General features: G+C 38.5%; 1 protein-coding gene across 4 annotated transcripts in view; it reads left to right on the top strand.

Annotated features, from left to right (window-relative positions):
- The window catches only part of PLCB1 (phospholipase C beta 1), a 681,734-nt gene that overhangs the window by 421,819 nt on the left and 232,729 nt on the right, over positions 1 to 27,186 (top strand). For all 4 annotated transcript variants that reach the window (XM_035005857.1, XM_035005858.1, XM_035005860.1 and 1 more), the window contains exon 4: positions 13,328 to 13,465. In XM_035005857.1, coding sequence (XP_034861748.1) covers positions 13,328 to 13,465 — 138 coding nt within the window. The remainder of the gene's footprint in view (positions 1 to 13,327; positions 13,466 to 27,186) is intronic.

Raw genomic sequence — 27,186 nt, 5'->3', positions numbered from 1 at the left:
ATTGGGAAGCAAGTTTCTGAAGAAAAACCGAAGGTACCTAAAATGGAAAAATTGATGCCTACAGAGATTTGGGGCCATGCTGTTCAAATTGACACCTTTTCCTTTTTCCCAGTAGTATGCCAGTCTCTCTTCTAAATTTTTTTTAATCTTTTATTTACTTATTAGAGAGAGAGAGAGTGCACACATGAGAGAGAGTGAGAAAGAGAGAGAAAGAGAGAGAACAGGAGCAGGGACAGGGGGAAAGGGAAAAGCAGACTCCCCGCTTAGAGCAGGGAACCCGATGCGAGACTCGATCCCAGGACCCTGGGATCATGACCTGAGCCGAAGGCAGATGCTTAACTGACTGAGCCACCCAGGCGCCCCTCTCTTCTAAGTTTTAACTTTTACAGACCACCTCTGGACACAACCAGTGATGTGCTGGAGCCAGCTCCTACCAGCTCATGATAATCAATTGCTAAATTTTTGGTAATTATGGTAATGTTTTTGAACACAGCCATTATTATAAATCAAATAATATGAATTTACAACTAAAATTTTGAAACAAAGGCAATAAGTATTCAAAACTCCTCACTTTCTAGTTATGTTGTTGTATTTTCCCACTATCTGTGATCTTGAGGCTATTTATACCTCTTATATCTATAGAGTGAAATGCTATATGATAGCCTGCTACATAGCACATGTCTTTTTACTTCCCAATTTAGTGATGTCATTTGAGTAGCTTGAAGTTGGCTACGGTGGGAGTATTTACACCATGAAAATCAGTAAATGCTACAATTCAGGGCTATGGGGGGTTTTGTTCTTGTTAATTTGTTTCTTTGTGGTTTTGGTTTTTGTTGATTTTTTTTTTTTTTCTGTTGAAAACCTTAAATGTGTACCAGCAAACCATGAGATGCACCCTATTCAGGGTTCAATGCAATCCATTTTTTGGTAGAAATGAAACTGTGAACCAATCTTCCAATATCTTCTAAGCTGTATTTCACAAGAAAAGTATTGAGTGGGAGTCACTAAAGAGAAAAAAGGAAAAGTGTATAAAATCCTCTTACTCCCACTTCATATACTGTTCTGTTTCTTGAGTACCTAAGACAGTGTTTGTTTTGATCATAAAGCAAATATTTAAATGAATTAAAGAACTCAAGAAGTGGAATAATTTGTGTTAGTCCTTGATAATAACATGATTTGAGTTCTCGTGATAGGAAACTGGGCAATGTTACAATTCAACCTGCAACACTCCATGCATTAAATGTTGTCTTCGTAGGATGATATAAAAACATTTGATTTGCCAGGTTCCAAAGGATTTACAAAATCCCCTAGGGAAAATTTTGGTAGGGGAGAGAAAAGATGGCTGAGAAGAGTCAGAAGGGGGGAAACAGGTGAAAAGATGGTAAGTGATATTTGAAAGCAATGATAAAAACAATTGCCTAAAAATTAGTGTAGGTTGACAAGTGAAAATGCAAAGAAATGGCTAATAATGTCCTGGGGATACTTATGCATTTTTGCACAGTTTTTGTAAAATTAAGAGCACTTTGAACTCATTGAATTCCCTTTTCATTCCTGTTTAGAGTTACACTGACAAAATATCTGTGATGGTGTTAATGGCACGGAGATCTAATTAGCCTGCCTAATTTTACCAAAATAGACCACACTTGTGTAACTCTCAAGGTAATTTTTTCTCATGGAAAATTGAGGTCTTAGGACAATTTTGGTCTTCCTGTATAATGTTGGATTATTTTGATGAATGGATAGTAAAGAATTTTAGAAGACATTTTCTTACTTCCAAAGAGAAGCTCAGACATAAAAAGGCATATTTAAGATGGGGCTTATTTAGATGCTACTAGTTATTTCTTATAAAGTAGACGTGAGACCTCCTCCAGACTTTGAATTGTAAAGAGCTTTATATCCCTTTGTTTCTGAAGGAATAATTATACTATTGATCTTTGTACATCATGGAATATAGTTAACTCATTTATCTAGAGTCATGGAAAGGAAAAGAGATGTAAACAAAACAAGGAGATCAATCTGAAATATTTTATCTTGAAATATTTTTAGAGCCTTTAGCAAACACATATTCACATCTATATTTAGACACTTACAGATAAATTATCCATTTACTTCAGACTCCTTCAGTTATTTATAGCAAATTGAAAGGAAAATTTCTCTCCTTTAAACCCCTACAGCACTTTATAATTGTAATAAGGAAAAGGTATAGAGCTAATAATTTTTCGCTGCTACTTTTCATGTCATACTTAAGTTAATCACATCAGTCACCACAAAATAGAGGAGTTCTTTCTGTCCACGTGGCACACTACAGTTTGCAGATGTTATCTGGGTCACCACTATAATGCTTTAAGGTGAGCAGGCAGGACTATCACCCATATTGTGTGGAAACTAATCTGAAGCAGCAAAAAACAAGTTGCCTAATTGTCAAAGCTAGTTAAATATAGGAGCCAGACACATAAAAGTTCTGGAAATGACTTATACTCCCTATGGAAGAGTAAATTAAAGAAAATAAAAAATTAAAATGCATGTGCTTAGAATATAGTCAGACAAGTATACACAATCCATACATGTATGTTAAATACAAATATATGTCTTGCTTGATAAGTCATAAAGTAAATAAATATATATGTAAATATATATAGTAAAATGTTCTAATGCCTATAAGAGATTAAATTATTCAGTAAGTACCCCTGTATTATTTTTCATTTTCAAGCTACTGATTTATTTTTCAAGTAGTCACAGCTAGTTATGTGCTGCCTTGAGCCCTTAACATATAATTAGTCATTCCCATAACAAACTTTTTTTAGGAGGACACTATTAGGGCACCTGGATGGCTCAGTTGGTTAAGCAACTGCCTTCGTCTCAGGTCATGATCCTGGAGTCCCAGGATCGAGCCCCGCATTGGGCTCCCTGCTCTGCGGGGATTCTGCTTCTCCCTCTGACCCTCCCCCTTCTCGTGATCTCTCCCTCCCATTCTCTCTCTCTCTCAAATAAATAAAAATAAAATCTTAAAAAAAAAAAAAGAGGACACAACTAGTATCCTCATCCCACAGATGAACAAACTGAGGCATAAAAAGGTTAAGGAAACCTCAAGAGGTCTCATTGCTTTTAATTGGCAGAACCAAAACTCAAATGTCAAACAGGCAGTTTATAATTTCTACTGTCCCCTTCCAAGTGTCAAAAGTCTTCAGGTTACACTTGGATTTTCCAGAAACTGCAAAGGGAGCATTGTTTCTGTTTGTCCCTATTAAGGAATTGTTGGGCCTTCTTTTTTGTTATGCTTGATCTTAACTTATGTTCTGAGATTCCAGAAGCCCGTTTGGTACCATCTAAGCAGTACCATATATCAAGTACCATGTGAGGAGACAGACATCACAACAAAATCAGAAAAAAAAAAAAAATCTCACCTATAAAGGATGCACAGACCAGGGAGAACTTAGTAAATGTATCTGCATTCTTTTAACAATTAACCCTCTTTAGTCTTCCAAAACTTGGGCACAGCAAAATTGAGACTTATCTAGAAGCACCAACTCCCTCCCTGAAAGTTGAAGGAAAATAAAACGTGTTTCACCATCTCAGCTGAGGAGGTTAAACAGGAAGGGACAGATGATGTCCAATAGCCTGCTTTGCATGCACCATGATCCCTCGGGGCACACGGATCTTTATGCACTGGAGTGGCAGTGACTGCGCATATGAATTTTGCTGGCGGTTAGGTGGGGGCATGTGTCAGAGAAGACTGATTGTTTGAAACATGAGTGACAAGCTCTCTATACTTTAGAATTTTTAAGTTTGACAAATACTGACTACATCTGGAGGAAAAAGCTAACTATTCCCACTGACTTTTTATTCAAAAAAAAAAACAAAAAAAGAAAGAAAGAAAGAAAACTGCTATGTATTTCATGCCCTTTAACTTTCAGTAAGGATGATTATACAAATGATGAATGAACTTGGCCATTCAGCTTCCACTCTTTCCCAGGAAGACAAGTGGTGTCATTGAGCCTATTTCTTTCCTATTTTAATTTCACATTTGGGGGCACCTGGGTGGCACAGTTGTTAAGCGTCTGCCGTCCACTCAGGTCATGATCCCAGGATCCTGTGATCAAGTCCTGCATCAGGCTCGCTGCTCGGCAGGAAGCCTGCTTCTCCCTCTCCCACTGCCCTGCTTGTGTTCCCTCTCTCTCTGTCAAATAAATAAATAAAATCTTAAAAAAAATTCTTTTTCACATTTGGGTAATTTTGTATTTTTACGAACTGTCTAAAATATCTCTACAGGAGATGGCTGGATGCTGATTTACTGAGGTTTATTCTGCAACTTGAAATATTTGCACTATTTTTATATAAACTCCATCCAATTGGCTACACTTTTTAATACGAGATCATACACAAAAAGCTGAGACTTTACAATCAGATGTACTTGGAATCAAATCTCCCTTCCCCCATTTTATAAAACTGGACAAATTACCCCCCTAAACCTCAGAGTTCTCATTTGCAAATTGGGGGTAAAAATAGCTACCTCTCAGTGTTAATTTGTTGATGAAATGAAGGGGGAAATATAGAACAGTGAGAGTGGTTTTTGACACATAACTAAGTTACTAATTAGATGAACCTATTGCCATTACATTTATAATTTTTTTTAAAAAATTTATTGTTAGGTTAATTACCATACATTACATCATTAGTTTTTGATGTAGTGTTCCATGATTCATTGTGTATAACACCCAGTGCTCCATGCAGAACATGCCCTCTTTAATACCCATCACCAGGCTAACCCATCCTCCCAACCCCCTCCCCTCCAGAACCCTCAGTTTGTTTTTCAGAGTCCATCGTCTCCCATGGTTCATCTCCCCCTCCAATTTCCCCCCCTTCATTCTTCCCCTCCTGCTATCTTCTTCTTTTTTAATTTTAGATTTGAATAGCATGTTAATTTTAGCTCAATCAATTCATGCCTGGCATCTTTGAGCTACTGTATTTTGGATGGAGATGCATAGGCAGGCCAATTCTGTCTTCTTTTTTCCATCAGTAGATATATTTGTACACTGAGGCTCCCCATGAGTGGAATGGAGGTTGTCTTTACACATTCATCACCACTCTCTCCAAAATAAACATAAATGATCTTGTTATGACAATACCACTGTGAAATCTGAATGACAGTACTCTATCTGCTCTCTTTTTTCTTTCTAGTATTTGCCCATAGTCACTTTCCTTGTCATAGTCAGTGTGTTTTCCTCTTGCTCCCTCCATCTAAAGGAATAGCTGAAAAATATTCAAGCCCCCCTCATCTTTCACTTAGAGGAAAAAATGCCTAAACAACATCCTCCAAGTCTTCCTCTCTGCATAGGAGAATGTTCGCGGCACTGTATTTCAGAGTTGTGGTTCATGCAAAAGGATAGTGTTTTATTTAAAAAGGCTTGATGGCTGTGTCATCTGCCTAAGCTACTGGTACATCCTGAAGAGAATGGCATTCCTCATCACATTCATTAAAAGGAGAAAGAGGGCGCCTGGGTGGTTCAGTTGGTTAAGCGACTGCCTTCGGCTCGGGTCATGATCCTGGAGTCCCTGGATCGAGTCCCGCATCGGGCTCCCTGCTCGGCGGGGAGTCTGCTTCTCCCTCTGACCCTCCCCCCTCTCATGTGCTTGCTCTCTCTCATTCTCTCTCTCTCAAATAAATAAATAAAATCTTAAAAAAAAAAAAAAAGGAGAAAGAAACTCTTATTTTATTTTTTTAAGTTTTTATTTAAATTCCAGGTAGTTAACATACAATGTAATATTAGTTTCAGGTGTACAATATAGTGATTCAGTAGTTCCATACACCACCCAGTGCTCATCATGCCAGGTGCCCTCCTTAATCCCCATCACTTATTTAACCCATTTGCCTCCCCATCTCCCCTCTGGTAACCGTCAGTTTGTTCTCTATAGTTTAGAGTCTACTTCTTAGTTTTCCTCCCCTTTTGATCATTTATTTTGTTTCTTAAATTCTACGTATGATTGAAATCATATGGTATTTGTCTTTTCCTAACCGACTTATTTCACTAAGCATTATACTCTCTAGCTCCATTCATGTCATTGCGAATGGCAAGATTTCATTCTTTTTTATGGCCGAATAATATTCTATTGTGTAGGTATATAACACATCTTCTTTATCCATTCATCAATTGATGGACGCTTGGGCTGTTTCCATAATTTGGCTATTGTAAATAATGCTGCTATAAACATTAGGATGCATGTATCCCTTTGAATTAGTATTTTTTTATTATATATATATATATATATATATATATATATATATATATATATATATATATAGTATACCTAGTAGTGAAATTGCTGGATCATAGGGTAGTTTTACTCTTAACTTTTTGAGGAATCTTCATACTGTTTTCAAGAGTGGCTGCACCAGTTTGCATTACCACCAGCAATGCAAAAGTGTTCCTTTTCTCCACATCCTCGCCAACACCAGTTGTTTCTTATGTTGTTGATTTTAGTCATTCTGATGAGTGTGAGGTGATATCATTGTAGTTTTGATTTACATTTCTGTGATGATGAGTGATATTGAGCATCTTTTCATGTGTCCATTGGCTATCTGTGTGTCTTCTTTGGAAAAATGTCTATTCATATTTTCCGTCCATTTTAACTGGATTATTCATTTGGATTATTCATTTGATCCAATAATCAATTGGATTATTCATTCGTTTTATAAGTTCTTTATATATTTTGGATACTAACACTTTATCAGACATGTCATTTGCAAATATCTAGGAGAGAGAAACTTTTAAAATGAGAAGTGTAAGGATAAGTATTGATACCAAGGGAATTTGTTAATCTATATTTTTTGAGAAGCAAATATTAATTTCAAGAGCTTGATGGAGAACCATCCTGGATATAAGTTAATATCTTTCCTTTACAACAACATTTGAATAAAGCATAAAAAGGGTTTGCTCTGCCTTCAAAGAAAAGGTAGCTTTATATCTAAAATTTTAGCCATACTTTTCTAAGGTCTCTTAAGTATAACAGGGAATCTGTCACTCTATTTCTATTTTACTGAGTGTTAAATTGAAAGACATCGACATACCTGATCCATTATATGAAAGATGGATTAAAGTTACATCCATATATCTATAATTCAGGTTGAAAATATGGCATAAAATGCTGAGAATAAAATTAACCTAATACACAAATTTGTTCCATAAGCCTAAAACCCTTTAAATATATATTGCATGGGGATGAGTAAGGTATAGTTTCTGCATCAAAAATTTTCTGGTGTCAAAAATGAAATGTACAGGTCTTGAAAAGGTATTTTATCTTGTGGATATCAAACATACAAATAAAATAGCTTTTCTTTAAAAGTCATATTAAGGAATAAAGGTTAAAATTGGCTTTTTAACTCTTTGAAAAATCATCTTTTGGCTTGTGTTTATCCCTTCTATTAATTTCTAACATTTTAAATGATACAATTACAAGTAATACATACATTACTTTCTTCAGTAGTCTATTATCCCTGGAAATGAGAATTACTAACTTGAGGAACTTTCTTTGCAACAGACATGAAGTAATTTAATCATGAATCCTGATGATTGAAAGAAAGTGAGCTTATTCAGTCTCTGTTTTGTAACTCTTAGGGGAATGGAAGTGATCTAGGACTTAACTTGCACAGTGCAGTTAAATTATAGCTGCCAAAATTCGTAGCTGGTCTGGTTGATTCTCACCGTGCAGACATATCTAGGATATTCTCAGGAGAAAGCAGGCCTTGAGTGACAGCTTAGTGAAAATATGAAATTCCAAGTTCATCTCTCCTCTTATTTTTTTCTGAGCTGTATTCTTTAGTGTTCTTCAATAGAAAAATTGAACATTTTTACAGAATTGTAGAGATAGCTTGTTTTCTTTATAAAAATTTCAAGGGGGGTGCCTGGGTGGTTCAGTTGTGAAGCGTCTGCCTTTGGCTCAGGTCATGATCCCAGGGTCCTGGGATCGAACCCTGCATTGGGGTCCTTGCTCAGCAAGGAGCCTGCTTCTCCCTCTCCCTCTGCCTGCCGCTCCCCCTGCTTGTGCTCTCTCTCTGTCAAATAAATAAATAAAACCCTTAAAAAATTTTCAAGGAATATATATCAATAGCAGCAACCAAGAAATATGTTTGAGTCTGGTAGTAACCTGAGTAGGTAAATACTTCTCTGAAGGGGCGCCTGGGTGGCTCAGTTGGTTAAGCGACTGCCTTCGGCTCAGGTCATGATCCTGGAGTCCCGGGATCGAGTCCCGCATCGGGCTCCCTGCTCGGCAGGGAGTCTGCTTCTCCCTCTGACCCTCCTCCCTCTCATGCTTTCTGTCTCTCATTCTCTCTGTCTCAAATAAATAAATAAAATCTTTGAAAATAAATAAATAAATAAATAAATAAATAAATAAATACTTCTCTGAAAACTGGTCAGGAGTTTCAATCAATAAGAAAATCTCAGACAGGGATGCCTGGGTGGCTCAGTCAGATGAGCATCTGACCCCTGATTTCGGCTCAGGTCATGATCTCAGGGCCTGAGACTGAGCCCTGCTTAGGATTCTCTCTCACCCTCTGCCCCTCCCCCACTCATGCATATGTGTGTGTGCTTGCTCTCTCTCCCCCTCCTTTTCTCTCGAAGGAAGGAAGGAAGGAAAGAAGGAAGGAAGGAAGGAAGGAAGGAAGGAAGGAAGGAAGAAAGAAAGAAAGAAAGAAAGAAAGAAGAAAGAAAGAAAAAGAATCTCAGACATAAAATCCTTAGTAGGATAAGTTTTTAGGAGAGGGTGGTTTTCATGCAAATTGTCTGTAGGCTTTTGTTATTGTTACTATTTTAATTTTATTCATTTCTTTTTGAAATGCAGCCACTCATATCTCCAGACCTGAGACTGATGTACCCCAGAAACAACCATTTTTTTAGACGTTTCCATTAAATTCCTTCTACCTATAAGGTCCTCCAAACACTTTGGTGCCTTTGCTGTTTATCCTTCCCGATAATTCCCTCTTTGCTTATTCTCTGAGGGTCTCCTCTGCTGAAAACACCTGCGGGCAACTTTTGGTACTTGAAAGGACAGATATCTTTTTCACTATACCCTTCGTATGTCAACATGCTCAATAATGAGACAAAGGTTTGAAACCATCCTGTTACCTCGGGATATTGAGTTCAAAATGAGGAAACTCAGAGTATAGGTAAAAAGAAAAGTAATTTCTTAAGGGAGAGAACGCTAACATAACCCAAGCTTGATGTTGATTAAAAAATAAAATATAAAGAAAAGATGTAGTTGTAAAAACAAACAAAATGATTAATGGTAAGAAAGACAGTAAAATATAGTTTAAAAATTGGTATGATCGGGGCGCCTGGGTGGCTCAGACGGTTGAGCTTCTGCCTTTGGCTCAGATCATGATCCTGGAGTCTTGGGATCGAGTCCCGCATCGGGCTCCCTGCCCAGCGGGAAGCCTGCTTCTCCCTCTCCCTCTGCCTGCCACTCCCCCTGCCTATGCTCTCTCTCTCTGTCAAATAAATCAAATCTTTAAAAAATAAATTGGTATGATCAATCACTAAAAAAGGACATTAGTAAGGAACTTGTTTATTATATACTTTAAGCAATTTCTCTATTTACTTCCAGAATTACATAATTTTAAAATATTGTGGTTACCATTGAAAGAATATTTCTCAAATCTTACTGTGCCTGCAGTTCATGCTCAATACTCTTTGTTATTATTTATTGTACCACCGTCTCAGATAAAGAGAGACTTATAGAATGGTTTCTCAGATACCTGCTACTCAGATTCAATCATCAGCACCCATCATTTTGCTAGTCTGCCTTATCCTCCCAATCCCAGACATTACCTCCAAATACTGCATTCCATACTTCTAATTACATAAAAATCTATTGTTTTTAAAATTATATATAAACAGCCATTAGTGGGAAAATTTTTACAGAGATGCCACAAAGAATTGATCATCTTATAAATTCCTGTTGACCATACCTAACAATATTGTCTTTTTCCAGAATTATTTTCTTTTTTTTAAATATTTATTTATTTATTTATTTGAGAGAGATGGAGAGAGAGAGCATGAGCAAGAGGCAGAGGGAGAATCAGACTCCCCGCTGAGCAGGGAGCCCAATGAGGGACTCGATCCCAGGACCCTGAGATCATGACCTGAGCCGAAGACAGACACTTAACCAACTGAGCCACCCAAGCACCCCCAGAATTATTTTCTATTCTGGCACCTTCTCTAAGTGCTGTCTACTTCCCTTGCATTCCTATAGCTTAAGGACAACTCATGTGAACCCCTTGACCCCCACACCTAGTCCATACAGTTCTGAGAGATGGTACTCTTTAATCAATCACTATATAATAAGTGCACAAAAGTGGTTTTTTAATTGTTATGTTGATCACCATACATTACATTATTAGTTTTTGATGTAGTGTTCCATGATTCATTGTTTGTGCATAACACCCAGTGCTCCATGCAGAACGTGCCCTCTTTAATACCCATCACCAGGCTAACCCATCCTCCCACTCCATCCCCTCTAGAACCCTCAGTTTGTTTTTCAGAGTCCATCGTCTCTCATGGTTCTCTCCCCCTCTGATTTCCCCCCCTTCATTCTTCCCCTCCTGCTATCTTTTTTTTTTTTTTAAACATATATTGTATTATGTGTTTCAGAGGTACAGATCTGTGATTCAACAGTCTTGCACAATTCACAGTGCTCACCATAGCACATACCCTCCCCAGTGTCTATCACCCAGCCACCCCATCCCTCCCACCTCCCACCACTTCAGCAATGTCCACAATAGCCAAACTATGGAAAGAGCCAAGATGTCCATCAACAGATGAATGGATAAAGAAGATGTGGTGTATATATATACAATGGAATATTATGCAGCCATCAAAAGGAATGAGATCTTGCCATTTGCACAAAAGTGGTTTTAAAAGACATGAGAATTAGTCAGTAAAGTAATACAGACTGAACAGAAAATGTTCTGGTTTTAGGGACTGTGAGCCAGGAACTTCAGATGAAGACCAAATACATATGAAAAAATATGTTTTGGTCATCTGAATGACCAAATTTATTTTTCTTATAAATTACAATATTGCAGATAGACTCTGTAATCATTGATTCAAAACTTGTGATTTATAAGTTTCAGATGGTTTCTGAGAATTACCTTTCTCTTCCAAGTATACAAAAAAAATATTAAAAGTATTGATCATTTTCTTTTCTAATCTTGCTTCAAACATGTTCAAAAACTGTGATGCAAACCAACAAAGAAAAAAAAAAGTGACAAAAAAACAGACTCTTAAATCCAGAGAACAAGCTGGTAGTAGCCAGCAGGGAGGTGGGTGGGGGGATGAGTGAAATAAGTTAAGGGGGTTAAGTACAATTATAGTGATGAGCACTAAGAAATGTACAGAATTGTTTCATCATTGTATTGTACACATGAAACTAACATAACACTATGTTAATTATACTTGAATTAAAAAATAAATAAAACTTTTTAAAAATCAGGATGCAATTAAACATATCACAGAACAGCTAGAATCATTCTTTATTAGCCTTCACAGAAAGTCCATTCTTCCTGAACCTTTTCTTTTAATCTTTCATTAACGCTAGAATGCTAAAAATTTCCCTTTTTTGTTATTGTTTATTTAATAAAATTTTTCCTCTATTCCTCTCCTTTTCTAGGCCATGCAAACTGATGTTCTTGTGATAACATTTGATCTTTCTAGGAGGCCTGATGTACTTGATAAGTTCCCAACTTGTTAGTGGAGTTCAAGTTTTAGTTATATTGGGCACATCTTTGAGATGGATTTTTCTCTCTTCATAACTTACCTGAAAATGTTCCTCTTAACACAGCCAAACAGGAGAAAGTTTTATTAACTAAGAATTAATGGCACTGAATAAAAGAATTTAGCTGGGAAGGTTTTGTTTATTTTCTTTCTTGTTTTTTTAAGTCCACTTTTTCTTTGTAAGGATGCTGTGAATAAAAGCCTCAGAAAGGAGATCAGAATAACCAAGCCCCATTGGCCCAGCATTTAGCTAAATAAATAAGAATACAAATTTATTCCTTGCTCAGAAGCTGCTGCAGATTGGATAAGTGATTGATTTGATGTTAATTTTCTGCATGGACCTCTTATTTCCTATGAGAGGAAAATGAATTCAGCCAAGGAGAATGAGTCCTAGTTTAAGTCTTACTTTCAATTTGGGAGGTTCGGAAACCTCCCAAATCTAGCAGGACTAGATCTCCAAGGGATCTTCACTTACGGTATCCCAAGGAATGGAACTTACTCTGAAGACTGCAGAAGTTCTCTCTGTCCAAATCCCAGTATGTTCTGAGGATGGAATTGAAATGAACATATTCATGACAGGTGCTGCCATTTTGCCCAGTCTAACAGCCTATTTCTTTACAACGTAACTCCGTGTTGGAGAAGGTCCAAACTGTGACTCTCAGCCATGTTTCTGCCTCAGCCCTAGGTATCATTATCATGTTTTAATTCTACAAGAATCACCTTCTTCATCTTAATGTGTCATGAATTGAGGAGAGAGATGAGATTTTGTATTTCGCTATGTGATTCATGGGATGATTGGAGGAAAAAGAGGGAGAATTATGGCACATAAAAATATGCTACTAAAGGACGTATGACAGAAAGAGCTATTGACTGAGGACCATAATTCTTATTTTTTTCTAGGTTTATTGAGGTATAATTACCATATGATATTGTGTAAGTTTAAGATGTACAACGTGATGATTTGATGCATGCATATATTGCAAGATGATTACCACCACAGCATTAGCCAACACCTCCATCACATCACATAATAACCATTTCTTTCTTGTAGTGAGAACATTTAAGATCTACACTATTAGCATCTTTCCAGTATATAATACAATATTATTAACTTTAATCCTCATGCAGTATATTAAGTCCTTAGAACTTATTCATCTTGTATCTGGAAGTTTGTACTCTTTGGACAAAATCTCCTCATTTTCCCCACACCCCCTGCCCCTGGTATCCATCTCTCCACTCTCTTGTTTCTCTGAGTTCACCTTTTTTAAAAAAAATTCTACATGCAGCATTTGTATTTCTCTGTCTCACTCATTTCACTTCATGTAATTCCATAAGGACCATAAGACTTGAGTAAGAAATTCTCTCTCCATAACCTTTCAGCAAGTTACTTTACCTCTCTGGGCCATGATGGAGTTTGGAACTTCAATCATACTGTTTTTTTAGTAAGAATAAAAGGCAATTTTGTTCTGAAGGCTTTCTAGGTCTAATGCTTTTAAAACTATGCTACCATGTTGGAATTTCTAGGTATAGACTAACTTTTTTCAATGTTTATTATCCAGGACCCCAAGTTACGTGAACTTTTGGATGTGGGGAACATCGGGCGCCTGGAGCATCGCATGATAACAGTGGTATATGGGCCTGACTTGGTTAACATCTCCCATTTGAATCTCGTGGCTTTCCAAGAAGAAGTGGCCAAGGTACAGTGGATAGAAACTTCTGACGTTTGTCACCTCACTCTGAATCCTTATGACGTTGTACTGATGCCTGCAAAAGATTGAGTTTTTGTCATATTTAACATGTGTTGAAATTACATCTGAAAATAATTCAGCTGCCAAGTAGAAGTGTAATTCAAACGCTTCCATATAATGGCATCTACTAAGAATTATGAAGATTTTTCATTAGGAATAAGGCATTTGATGTAATTTCTTTGCAGAAGAAAATATAAGTGAAACCATGTTTTATTTCACTTCAACACCTTGTCCTCACACATTTTTTTTTAGCCTCATCCCAAACCACTTCTGACCCCATCTCCTTTCCAATCCTCTCCTTGAGAGCAGATATCCTTAACACCTTTTAACTTCTTTTACCCTGTGTAGCCCCTAGCCCACCAGCATGCACATGGTAGCTGCTCAATGAATATGAGCAGAAATAAAACAATTTTAAAACAAAAATTTCAAATAATGACAATAAATAACATTTATTCAGTTATGGATTAGAATAGTAAATTAGACAGGTCCTCTCCATTAAGGACTTGCTAATTTACTATCATAGCAGGCCTTTCAGATACATACAGAAATAACTAGAATACAGGCAAGATTTATCAAACAAGAACCCATTAATTTCTGGGAACCCTGGACTCCACTTTGATGTTTTCTCTGGGATAGTCCAATTGCCATGAAAGTCAGAGCACTGAAATGAACATATCAAAAGAAGGGCTTTCTTTTTTTCATGTTTACAGTTCACAGGATACTAATGATGATCCTTACCCTTCATACCTTCCCTCCAAGAATTAAGAATATGAATCAAAGAATACTTTTAAGTCTGTATGTCATATCTGTGCCGTTATAGAACTTCTCGTGTCAAGGATCACAACTATGGGGTCATGTCAAGCCAGTCATCATTATGATTTATACATTTTTAACCCTTAGTGTCTGACATTTCTTTGAGCTACACCAGAAGTAATGACCTGACCTCTAATTCTTTAGTGATTATGGTAGAGGCTTATTTCCAACATTTACATGGCATCAACTTTACTTCTTCCAAAGGAATGAAATGAAATGCCAACCAGTTTTAACAGCATGAGGTCTTTAGAAACTATTCTCCAAGACTGTGTTACAGACCTAGTCTATTTTCCCTCTTTAAGAACCAAGTCATTCATTTGCTTCTGTAGTATAACTTACTTTGACCTTTGGATAGACTTCAGTTTTGTGAAACATTCAGTGTGACAGCGTAATACTTGCCTAGCAAGAGTTCTTATTCTGGTGTACTGTTAGTAATCTGTGAGTTGTATATACTTCATTTCTCAGTATATGGATGGATGGTTGGATGGATGGATGAATGAACATGGATAAATAAATAGTAATGATTTGCAAAAATATTTTTAAAATATCTTTCCCCAAATACAACCATATTCAGTTTAAAAAATAACCAATTCAGGAGATTCATTAACTCTCAGAAACATTCAGTAAATGACAGTGACTTTCAGGGAGGCTTTTACTAAGAGTGAATATAGATTTTATATTAGAAGCCAATCTACATATCTTATACTGCATTAAACCTTTGTGCAGTTATGTTTAAAACATATTCAATTTCCTCCTCTCTGTGCACTCCTACCCACTAATTTTCTTTGGGGATTTTGATTTCTGAGCCCTGTAATATTCCCCATCAGGACTGCATCTGTAGACATTTTTTCAGCAGCAACTTGATGTTCCTGGTATAATTAATGAAGCTACAGAATATGTTTTGCGTTTCCTGCCTTCCCAGTAGGGTATTTTTTTTCCCCACTGAAATTGCTCAGCCAGAAGGTTAAGATTTGCAAACACCACTTTACTCTGAAAACTTACTTTCCCTCCTTCTAATTGTCAGTATTGTCTCATAACATCACACCTTTTATTTAATCTCTGGGGCCCATTATGTACATCATGCTTTGTGTAGTGGCAACACCAAAAGAGACAACCTCTCTCATTATGTAGAATGCCTGACGGAAACCTGAGCTGCTTTGAAACTCGAATGTCTCCAGAAGAAATTATTTACGAAGGGATTCTGGCTCATTCATTCGATCAACACATATTTGTCAGTTGCCTTCTCTATGCCAACCACAATTCCAATGTTAGGGATACGACATTCTAGAGTGCTGAGAGCCAGCATTCTGGGAGAAATAAACAGATAAATCACAATTATGAAGGAAATATATTGGAGGTTAGATGGAGATCTGTGTGGAAGAATAAAGCAGGAGGAGAGGGCATGAGTGGGGGAGATGGGGGTGTACAGAGAAGGGAAAAAATCTGAAGGAATTTGCTCAATTACAGCAATATCATAGATTTCTGAGAAATCCCTTGGATCAATTTTAAAAATTAATCAGAACTAGAACTTTCCTAAATATATTATTCCAGATTTGCATGCTTTCTTTCTTACATAAATCACTTGAATTTGAACTTTTTATTTATTCTTTAGGACAAGTGACTCTTAAAAGATTGATAAGGGAGAACACTGTCTTTCAATTTTTCTCTCTGTAGTTGAACTAAAAATATGGTATCTCTTGCAATTATACAACAGTCATAATTTTTGTTATGGAGCTTGACTTTCCAACCACTCTATACCCTAAGTATTAGCTTTCCCTGCTCCCTGGAGGGGCACTCCTTTTAATGTGTCAGGGAAATAGATGATTTCACCTTTGCCCTCTGAATCGCATACTTCTTCCTGCATCCTCTGCTCCCCTAGGGACCAATGGACACATACACGTTTATTACCCCCTGGAACTCCTGGACTTCTGTTCCCCTCCATGGGATGCCTGACCTCTCTTGGGGGCCATGGGGAGGAGGTGAATATCACCACCCTTCCTTTTACTCTTCTACCATTAACTTCCAATAGTTCTCCACTCCCAGCTACGTGACTTGTGCGAAGGTATCAGCAAAGGAAACTAGCCAAGGCAGCAGAAGTTGATTCCTTGTGTTGTGATATGGGCTTCTTAAGGACTTTGACTTTTATTGTGAGGAAGATGGAAGCCATTGAGGGTTTTGAGCAGAGGATGGACGCAACCTGACTTAACCCTTTAGTCAATAATAGACCGCCTGGGGAGAGGCAATAATGGAAGCAGGGAGACCAGTGAAACTACTAAAATATTTGAAGTGAGTTGTTAGTGACTTGGACCAACATTGGGCTGCAGAGGAAATGAAAAGGAGTCTATATATATACATATTTGAAAGAAGAATTGAGAGCAGAGGCCTATGAATTGTATGGTGCATGCCAGAAAAAGAGAAGAATCAAGGATGATATTAGAGTTTTGGCCCAAGAGAAATACCACTTACATCTTAGGGAAAATCTAAAGTGTAACACATTTGGGGGTATATAGTAAGGGTTCAGTTTTTTATGTTCAGATTGAAATCATTATTAGACACTCAAGTGGATATGTTGAGTTGGATATACGAGCCTGGAGTTGAGTGCCAAATATAATACATTAATTTGGAAGTCATCAGGTTATACATAATATTTAATGAGATTGGATGAGATCAGCCAGGAAATAACTATAGATAGAGAAGATGTCCAAGACCTGAGTCATCACTACTCCAACATGAAGAGATTGAGATAAGAAAGAATCAGAAAAGGAGGCCAGTGAGGAGGCAGTGAGGTAGTATGTGTCATTGGAAGCCAGGTGAAGAAAATATTTCAGGGAGAATAAAGTGATCAACAATAGGGTCAAATGCTGCCCAAGATGAAGACCAAGAGCGGACCACTGCATTTAATGACATAGAGGTCATTAGTGACTTTGATTAGAGTAACTTCAGTGGAGTGGTGAAGTCAAAGCCTATTGGAATGGGCTCTGGGGAATATTGACAAGGGAGAAAAAAGGAAGCCGAAAAGTTTGCTCTTTTGGGGGCGCCTGAGTGGCTCAGTCGTTATGTGTCTGCCTTCAGCCCAGGTCATGATCCCAGGGTCCTGGGATTGAGCCCTGCATCAGGCTCCCTGCTCAGTGGGAAGCCTGCTTCTCCCTCTCCCGCTCCCCCTGCTTGTGTTCCCTCTCTTGCTGTCTCTCTCTGTCAGATAAATAAATAAAATCTTTAAAAAAAAAAAAAAAAGATTGCTCTTTTTTAGAAGTTTTGATGTGAAAGACAGCAGACAAATAGGAAGCAAGGTCCAGAAATGGTTTTTAAGATGTGAGAAGCAACAATATACATGTATGCTAATAGGAATGGTCCCATAGAGGGAAAACAATGTGCTGATGTAGGAAAGAAGAATTGTTAGAGCAAGTCCTTGAGTAGGAGATGCAGTAGGATCTCATGCAGAGCTCAGTAACCAAAGCCTAGGGGCTACATCTGGTCCACCACTGTTTTTATACTTTTATTGGAACACAGCAATGTCCATTTTCACATAGTGTCTATGGCTACCTTCTCTAGACAGAGATGAGTAGTTATGGCATAGACCATATGGACCACAAAGCCTAAAATATTCACTATCCGGTCCTTTATTTAAAAAGTGTGTTGACCCTACCCTAGTTCAGAGAAAGAGTAGCTAAGCTCAGACAGGAGCAAGAGCATCTCATCAAGAAGAGAAGGAAGAGTGGAGCATATTTGGTAGAGATGCCAGTAAGGGATACACGTGATGGAGAAAGTTGAAGACATTTTCTGATTGCCTTTACTTTCTCCGTGACAAAGGACACAGAAGTCAGCAGCTGAAAGTAAAGATGATCTGAACCCTCAAGTCTTTCTCAGCACCAGTTGGTGCATTTCTTTGAAGGTGACCAGGGACTGCGAAAGACAGATCATTCACATCAGCCCCCCAAATAGTGTTGTTTTGAGCATATTAACCAATTTATCAGATCAATACAGATTCTTCCGTTGGTCAAGGAGCTTGAAGAAAAAAAACAATTGTCTTCTACCTGCTCAATTCCAGGCTCTCTTTTGAATATTCTGTTTTTCTTTGAGGTGAGGGGCTACTCAGAAAGAGACTTCTAGTTGTGAATACTACCCCGTGTAGTCATGCAGCTAAACAGCATTGCAGTCATGTCATAAAGAAGATTGCTCTGAGCCAGGGGCTGGGGTTTACAGGATTGCCTGGTGGTGTTTACCTTCAGGTTGCAGGTATTCAGTGTGTAACTGTTGGGAGATCACTCTTCACTGAGAGAACCTCAGCAAGGAAGGAAATCTGTCTCATAGTTAACGAAGAGGATTCCCAGGGTGCAAAGACAGCATGTCTTCCCCCTGGGTTCTGGTCCCTTTCCATGGCTGATCCCTAGAAGCTCACGCCCTCCCTCAACCTCCCCAACTCCTATCTCCAGTCTTTGTTCAATGCAATATATTAGCAGCATACCCTACCACCCTAAGAAAGAGGATTGGAGATTCAGGCTCTGATATTCAGTCCTAAGTAGTCTGACACTCTGATAGTCCCTCTGGGTGGACATATTGTTGAACCACTGCCTAGTTTGGCAAATTTCCATCCAGGTGTTGCTCCAGTGTACTAAGATGCAGTGGACTGAAACAACAAGGATCCAGTGGGTTAAGAATGAGATGCCTGATGACAGAATTTTGCAGGGGAGATTTTGTGTTCATTTCTCTGCACAAGGTTTGGCAGATGCCATTGCTTTCCATCCTTAATTCTTTACACACTAAATTCTCTGAAACATGTATAAATAGGAAAAACATGCAATTTAGCAGGAACTTAGCCAGATTGTTTTTTTAATTTTTCACTGAAAAGCACTGATTATGACTATTTTGAAGATTTTTTTTAAAGATTTTATTTATTTATTTGACAGAGAGAGACAAAGCGAGAGAAGGAACACAAGCAGGGGGAGTGGGAGAGGGAGAAGCAGGCTTCCCGCAGAGCAGGGACCCCAATGCGGGGCTCGATCCCAGGACCTTGGGATCATGACCTGAGCTGAAGGCAGACACTTAAAGACTGAGCCACACAGGTGCCCCAATATAACTTGATAAATTTTTGAAAAGACAACACACCCATGTAAATAGCACCCAGATCAAGAAATGGGGCATCACCAGCACTCCAGTGTCTACCCTACTAACATAACCATAATTTTTTTATTAGAGGGAGAGAGCATGAGCAGGGAGAGGAAGAAGCAGATGCCCTGCTGAGCAGGGAGCCCCATGGGGGACTTGATCTCAGGACCCTGAGATCATAACCTGAGCCAAAGGCAGACACTTAATGGACTGAGCCACCCAAGGGCCCCTAACACACCCCTATTTTGACCTCCAACTTTATAGATTCGTTTTACCTGTTTTTATAATCTCTGTAAATGGAATCAGGAAACATGTTTTGTTTCTGGTCTGACAACATTATTATTATTATTCAACATTATATTTATGAAATCCTTCTGTATTTTTTACATGTGGTTATAATTTAGTTCATTCTCTTAATATTATACCATAATTTATTTATCTATTCTACAGTTGATGAACATTCAGGCAATTTCCAGTTTAGGACTATTATAAGTAGTGTTGCTATAAACATATGCCTTTCTGTGAGATATGTGTTGCTGATCATAGATCTGCATATGTTCAGTTTTCAGAGATAATGGCACTTTACCAAACTGTTTGAGCCAATTGGTATTTTAAACAGTAATTCACATATGCAAAAATAATGTTTAATAATGGATGTCTCTATGTTAATTTATTACATTTTGATGTCATAGAATAATGAGCTTTCCAAAGATATGCTCTAGAAAGTGAACATCAGCCTTGAATGGCTGTTATTTTATTTTATTTTATTTTATTTTTTTAAAGATTTTATTTATTTATTCATGAGAGACAGAGAGAGAGGCAGAGGGAGAAGCAGGCTCCCAAGGAGCAGAGAGCCCGATGCGGAACTCGATCCCAGGACCCCGGGATCATGACCCGAGCCGAAGGCAGACGCTCAACCATCTGAGCCACCCAGGCGCCCGAATGGCTGTTATTTTAGACTTTTCAGGGAACCTCGGCCATGTCTGCAGCTATGAATGTCATAGAAAATATAGTTCACTCATTTTGAGAGTATGACCTGGGATTCCCTGGGAATTTTCCTTTCTTGCTTACCCACCATCCAAATAACGTGCAAGGTCTCTGAATTTCCTAACTAGCTCTCACATTTCTTTCCTTATCCCTCTTCCCCCTGCTATGTTATTCAAATTCTTGACAGGTGTCACCTATAGGCACCTTCTACCTACTTTCTTAGAACCCTCTCTTTGCTCTCCAACTATATGTGCCCATCTGCATAAGAATGATCTTAAAAAAAAAACAAACTCAAACCTGATCATGCTTGAAATCTTTTTCATTGCTTACTACCTACAAAATGAAGTTTTCTGTCTATTTCATCCATTCATTTAGTGACCAAATATTTATTGAAGGCCTAGTATGTAGCAAGCATCTCGGTGGACACTGGGGATTGATTAGTGACCAAAACAAACAGCCCATGCAGTTGCTGATAACTCACCACTTGGACCCTTGTACCATTCTGCTCCAGTAGCTCCTAACTACTTGTGATTCTTTCTGCCTTTATAATTTTAATTTTGGTGCCTTCAGAATTGTGTGCCTTGCTAGACTTCCCTTCTCCATTTCGTCCACCAGGAGAACTTCCAAGCCTCCTTAGGGACTCAACTTAAATACAACTCATCCATCTCCCCCTCCATCCCATGATCTCCATGAATAATGGAGTTTCCTTCTATGCTCTTTGGTGAACACCATGGATATTTTCTGTGTCATTTATCACACTGTAATTATCTGTCAGTGTATCTGAACCCTACCTGGGATTTATGGGCTACTTAAAGTCAGAAACAATAGCTTACTCATTTCTATGTTCCCAGGATCTAGCTTAGTGTAGAGTAAGCACTCAGTACATGTGTGTTTGAGGAAACAAAAAAGGAAAGAGGGGGAGAGAAAGGGGAGAAGGGGATTTTGAGCCCTTGAAAACAATTGACAGATCATGAAAAATTTTAAGCCATGGGGACTTGGAACACATGTACTCTGATCTTCTCATTTTTTAGAGTTGAAGAAATTGAGGCCCCTTAGCTGGTTGCTCCAGGCCCTTTCTTCCCAGCACGGATCTCTCTCCACGGTTTGCCAAGGTTTTCAGTAGGAGTAAGGGCTGGCACTAAACACAGTGGCTTCCATTCTGTTCATCTTTCCCAAACTCATCCTTGTTCCTGCTCATGGAGTCATGGTCCCTATCACCCTCCCACACCCACCAGTTACAATGGCTTTGAAGAGCCAAATAATTGAGGCCTTTTAGGTGAAGGACATGAGAGAAGGTGTAATGGGGGGGGGTGCTTTTTTTTTTTTTAAGAAAAAAGAAATCATTGTCTACAAAATGAAATTGGAAAAGAGAAGAGAAAGAGGAACCAGTGAAAGGATCTGCCACAGCCACCACTAGTTGTTCCTGATCTAGAACTTGATGAACTTGATTCATCAAAAACTGGGAATTCTCTTAGACATTCCTCCAATTAACAGTGTATTTAAAACTGACCTTAAGAGACATGAGGTTCATATATATATATATAATTATATATATATATAATTCTGAGACATATACATTGAGATAAGAATTTTCAGACACTAATATATTCTGTACAAAATATGTAATTTATCCCTTTAACTAGGACCAGTTTATGGTGAGTGAGCAGTGGGTGTAGGTCTGATTTTCTTTAAACAAAAATGATTAAGAAGAATAGAATGAGGTATCGTACATTGTTTTCAGGAGTGTATTTTGGAACATAGTGGAAAATTGTGCAAGACCTCCTTGAGGGTAGAATATATATGCCAAAAGGATTGCCATTTACAAATGGATTATTGTGTTTTATGAGATCTTCATTCACTGCTACTCCTGACCTCCTCATACCCGCAAAACAAGCCTATGTCATCTTAGGATATTCCCCCACCCAACTGTAAATAAGGGCCAAGTTCTCACCAAGTCAATACACTGTACTATTGGTTTTGGAATTTTGTAGTCGTGGATGTCCTTTGTTGGCAAATGAGAATCATTCCACGTTCTGCATTTGTATTTTGGATGAGCATGGAGCAGATGAAGGAGGCACATCTTAAACTTTTAAATTGTGAAAATGTCACCCATATGGAATGTCCGTACAAAGTTTAAAAGTTCAAAAGTCAAAAGAGAGGCATTCATAATAAAAAGAGGAGGGAAAAGGCAACTTGGACATTAATCTCTTCCTTCCTTCATCTCTTCCTACGAACGAACAGTTGCTCTTCTGGCGACTGTGGTGCGAAGCGCCCCGCCCTCCACCTTCTGGATGTCTTTTCTGCATTCCTTAAGCAAGGGCTTCTTTTGAGTCAGGCTGTGTTCAAGGGATCCACGCAGAGGAGTGAATGCCAAACTGCAGGGAAAATATATACTCTAGGGCACAGAAATGCTTGTGCTTTCAGAGTATGGGCTGCTGTGAGGGCAAACCCACTTGTCCCCAGAAAGGAAAGTCAGAAAACTACTTAAGCAGCAGTATCTCCCCTTTCTTTCCAAACACTCCAGAACACAGAAATGACCTGCTGCCCCCTTGTTCCTATGCCTCCCTGCGGCTCGCAGCTGAGTAAGCCCCAGTTGTCTGTCTGTGTGGATTGCCTTGAAGCAGGCACACAGATTAAAACAAACAAACAGGGATTTTTGCTGGGTGGCTCAGTCAGTTAAGTCTGCCTTCAGCTCAGGTCATGATCCCAGGGTCCTGGGATCCAGTCCCACATTGGAGCTCCCTGCTCAGCGGGGAGCCTGCTTCCCCCACCCGCCATCTGTCCTCCCACTGTTTGTGCATGTGCATGTGTACTCTCTCTCTCTGACAAATAAATAAAAAAAAATTAAAACAAACAAAAACCATAATATTTTTGGAAGGAAGAAGAGCTCTAAAAACATTTGGCTTCCTTGTTTAATTACTGGGGGAATATATCTGGCATCCTCTGAGAGTGGCAGGTTGATCTGTGTCATCTACTGCCTTAATATCAGTTGTCATTTTTAGGTTCTGAATGCAGCAAATGGTCCCAATGAACAAGCTGTCCCTGAGAATTAAAAAAAAGAAAAATTAAATACTTTGTCAATAATTTTCCTAATGGCTATATAATGATAGTCATTCATTCATTCATTCAACTAATACTCAATGGCTTGCTGTGTACCGGGCATGATTTTGAGTGCCAGGGATAAGCTAAATAGACAAAAATGATTGTCTTCATGAAGCCTACATAATGGTGGGGGTGGGTTGACAATAAACACAATAAATAAGGCAATAAGGCAGTGCCGGGTGCTGGAGAGAAATAAAGTAGGAAATGGGAATAGACAGAGCTAGAAGAGGGGGCATATTTCAATTTTAAATAAATTGGCCAGATAAGGTTACACTGAGGTTATAACTTTTCAAGAAAACCTTGAAGATGATGGAGTGGGTCAAGTGGTTCTCATGGAGGAGAGCAGACCCTAAGACAGGTGTGTACCCAGCATGGGTTGAGGAAAAGGAGAGCAGTGAGAGATGAGTCAGAGAGGTTGGGAGAGGGGTGACAGGTGACCCAGACAGTGGTGGATGGCCACTGTAAGAACTTGGCTTCATTTCCAGTGATACGAGTAACTTGCATCACTTTAAGCAAGGGATTAATTTGGTGTAATATATTTTAACAGGATTGACCTGGCTGCTCTGTTGAAAAGCCATAGTAGGGATGCGAACAGAAACAAAGGAGAGCAGAGCGCTTGGGGAGGAGGTAGTGAGAAATGGCTGGGTTCTGGATATACTTTGAGGGTAAAACCAAAAAAACCCACAGAACCATATTGATGGATTGGACACATGGCATGAGAGAAAGAGGGAGCTAAGGATGACGTCAGTTTTGCTGGTATTGCACTTATTGAGTTGGAGAGCCAATTAGAGAGGGAAAACCAGAAAATTGGTTTTGGACATAAGGTTTAAAATAGTATTAGTCTAAAGCAGCAGAATAAGCACAGGTGTGACATGCTATCTCTCTTGAGATACTATGAAAATGATGGTAAAGGAATATAAATACGCAGGGATGAAGAGAACGAGATAGGTCACTACGAGATGACATATTTCAATAAGTCTACAGAAGAAAATGAGGAGAATGCATGATGGAACAGAGTCTAGGTTCCATAGAGAACCGTAGCCACCAAGGTCACTGACCCACTCAGAATCAGTGGAGAGAGCCCCAGACTTGAGAACTACCAGCCCAGCAGAATAGGGAATAGGACTTGGGAATGGACAGAAGGGCGAGGAATTAAAGGAATACGGACAAAACTATCAGCCCCTCCACCTGGTCCTCTTGCTCTGCATCTAGAATAATTGATAGCCAATTACTTCCCAGACCAAAAAGGCAAGGGCTTGTGTGTGTGTGTGTGTGTGTGTGTAGGTAAACAAATTATTAGAAAAGAATCATGGTAGCCAACATTAGAGTCAAGCAGCCAGAGTAAAGCTCTTCTCATTCTAGAATTTATGGATACCACACCATAGTGGCTGGCACCCACATGCTTACCCAAAAAAGAGATCTACAAGCTGGTAATTCCCACTCACATACTCAGAGCTCCCAGTTGGCCCCTCTCTTGTCCCCAGTCTAAAATGTGAACTAGCAACAAAATGTCCACAGGCTATTGAGAAAGCCCACACTATTGACTGATGAAGGAGCTAAGATGGACAAAATAAGAAATGATGATAGAAGATACAGGGATAATTCAAGAAACAAATAAACAAAAAATTAAAACAGAAACTATCTTCAGAGAGAATTTTGAATATATCACATTCATAAGATAAGAACAAGATGCTCTGAAAAATAGGTAACAAAAATAAAGTGGCTTTTTTTGGAAATTAAAAATAAGATAATGGAACAAAAGCCAGATTCTGTCTACATAACTGTTGTAAGAAGAGATTGAAGGAAATCTCCCAGAATGGGGAACCAGGCAGAAAACAAAAAAGGAAAATTGAAAGACAAAAAGGTGACAATAAGAGAGAAAAGATAAGGGACGCCTGGCTGGCTCAGTAGGAGGAGCATGGGACTCTTGATATCCAGGTCGTGAGTTTGAGCTCTACGTTGGGTGTAGAGATTACTAAAAAAGAGAAAGAGAAAAGGTAAGAGATACAGGCACAATCAACCTAAAGAGTGCAGGAGAAAAGGAGAAAACAGAGGAGAGGAAAATATGAAAGACATAATACCAAAAAAAAAAAAAAAAAGACATATATATATATATATATATATATATATATATATATATATATATATATAAAAGCTAAAGACAGGTACTGTCTTGAAGTTTAAATAGCACATAGGGGCGCCTGGGTGGCTCAGTCGGTTAAGCGTCTGCCTTCGGCTCAGGTCATGATCCCAGGGTCCTGGGATCGAGCCCCGCATCGGGCTCCCTGCTCAGTGGGAAGCCTGCTTCTCCCTCTCCCACTCCCCCTGCCTGTGTTCCCTCTCTCGCTGTGTCTCTCTCTGTCAAATAAATAAATAAAATCTTTAAAAAAAAAAAAAAAAGTTTAAATAGCACATAGAGGAATGAACTAGGTTCAGGCAATACAAGTAGGAAACTGGAAGATATTAGATGCATGTAAAAGGCTTAAATTTCTTCTCCCCAAAAGAAAAGATAAATGGAAAAGTATTATCCAAATATAAGCCATGCTAAAAGCATGCAGGATTTTCAACAACTGAAGGAACAGCCCAAAAAGGAAGTATGTTATCGTAGTATTGTTCCCTTTTTTTTTTAAGATTTTATATATTTATTTGTCAGAGAGAGAGGGAGAGAGACAGAGAGCAAGCACAAACAGGGGGAGCAGAAGACAAAGGAAGAAGCAGGCTCCCCGCATAGCAAGGAGCCCGATGCAGGACTCGATCCCAGGACCCTGGGATCATGACCTGAACCAAAGGCAGCAGCCGCTTAACCGACTGAGCCACTCAGGTGTCCCATGGGAATGTTCCCTTTTGAAAGCCACGTGGTTCATGGTGTTGGAATTTTAACAAGTAGGACAATCAGAGTCTAATATATGAGCCTGCAGAAAATTATATTTGCATTTTTGTAATCATGTAAATTTTTATTTTATCGGTTTTGAACTTTTAGAATCAATTTATATGCACATAATTGAAGTCAATTATGGATCCTGAACAAGATAAAAACATTTCAACTTTGATCATTTTAAAAGTAAATTTAAACTAACAGGGCTTGGAGGTAAAAGGATTGGCAGGTAAATGTCCTCTCTCACAGAGAAGTCAAGTGATGCTGTCTTTAATTGGTGGATTAAGAAACGGCTTATTGAGATTGTCACGTGTCTGGAAAGAAAGACCAGTGGTGACAATTCTATCAGGAAGAAGGAGAAAGGGCAGAAGGGAGATAGGATAGGAGATCAGAGCTGGATATTGATAGTTAAATTCTAAAATTGGTCAATCAAGAGAAAGCAGTATAAATAGATTAATTAGAAATATGGAATTAACCCCCAGGAATTTAAGAATAGAAATGCTGAGAATAGCTGTCAAGAAACAGAACTAGGGTAAGAGTATCACAAGCAATCATTGCTTTTTCTTTATAGCCCCTCTGGACAATTTTTTTTTGAAAATCTATATATGTGTTTCTTTGATAAATAATACATTTTTAGATTGCTACCATTTACTAAGCATGTGTTCTGACTGTTACCGATCTAAACATTTAATATGAACTATCTCCCTTAATTGTCATAACAGCCTGTGAAGTAAGTCCTATGATTTCCTCCTTTTTATAAGGCAAATGAATATTGTACAGGTTAAAA

Source organism: Mirounga leonina, unplaced genomic scaffold (assembly GCF_011800145.1).
Source record: "Mirounga leonina isolate KUSES-001 unplaced genomic scaffold, KU_Mleo_1.0 Mir_150, whole genome shotgun sequence".
Lineage (NCBI taxonomy): Eukaryota > Metazoa > Chordata > Mammalia > Carnivora > Phocidae > Mirounga > Mirounga leonina.
The sequence above is the reverse complement of the archived record's forward strand: the minus strand, read 5'-3'. Positions and strand labels throughout refer to the sequence as shown.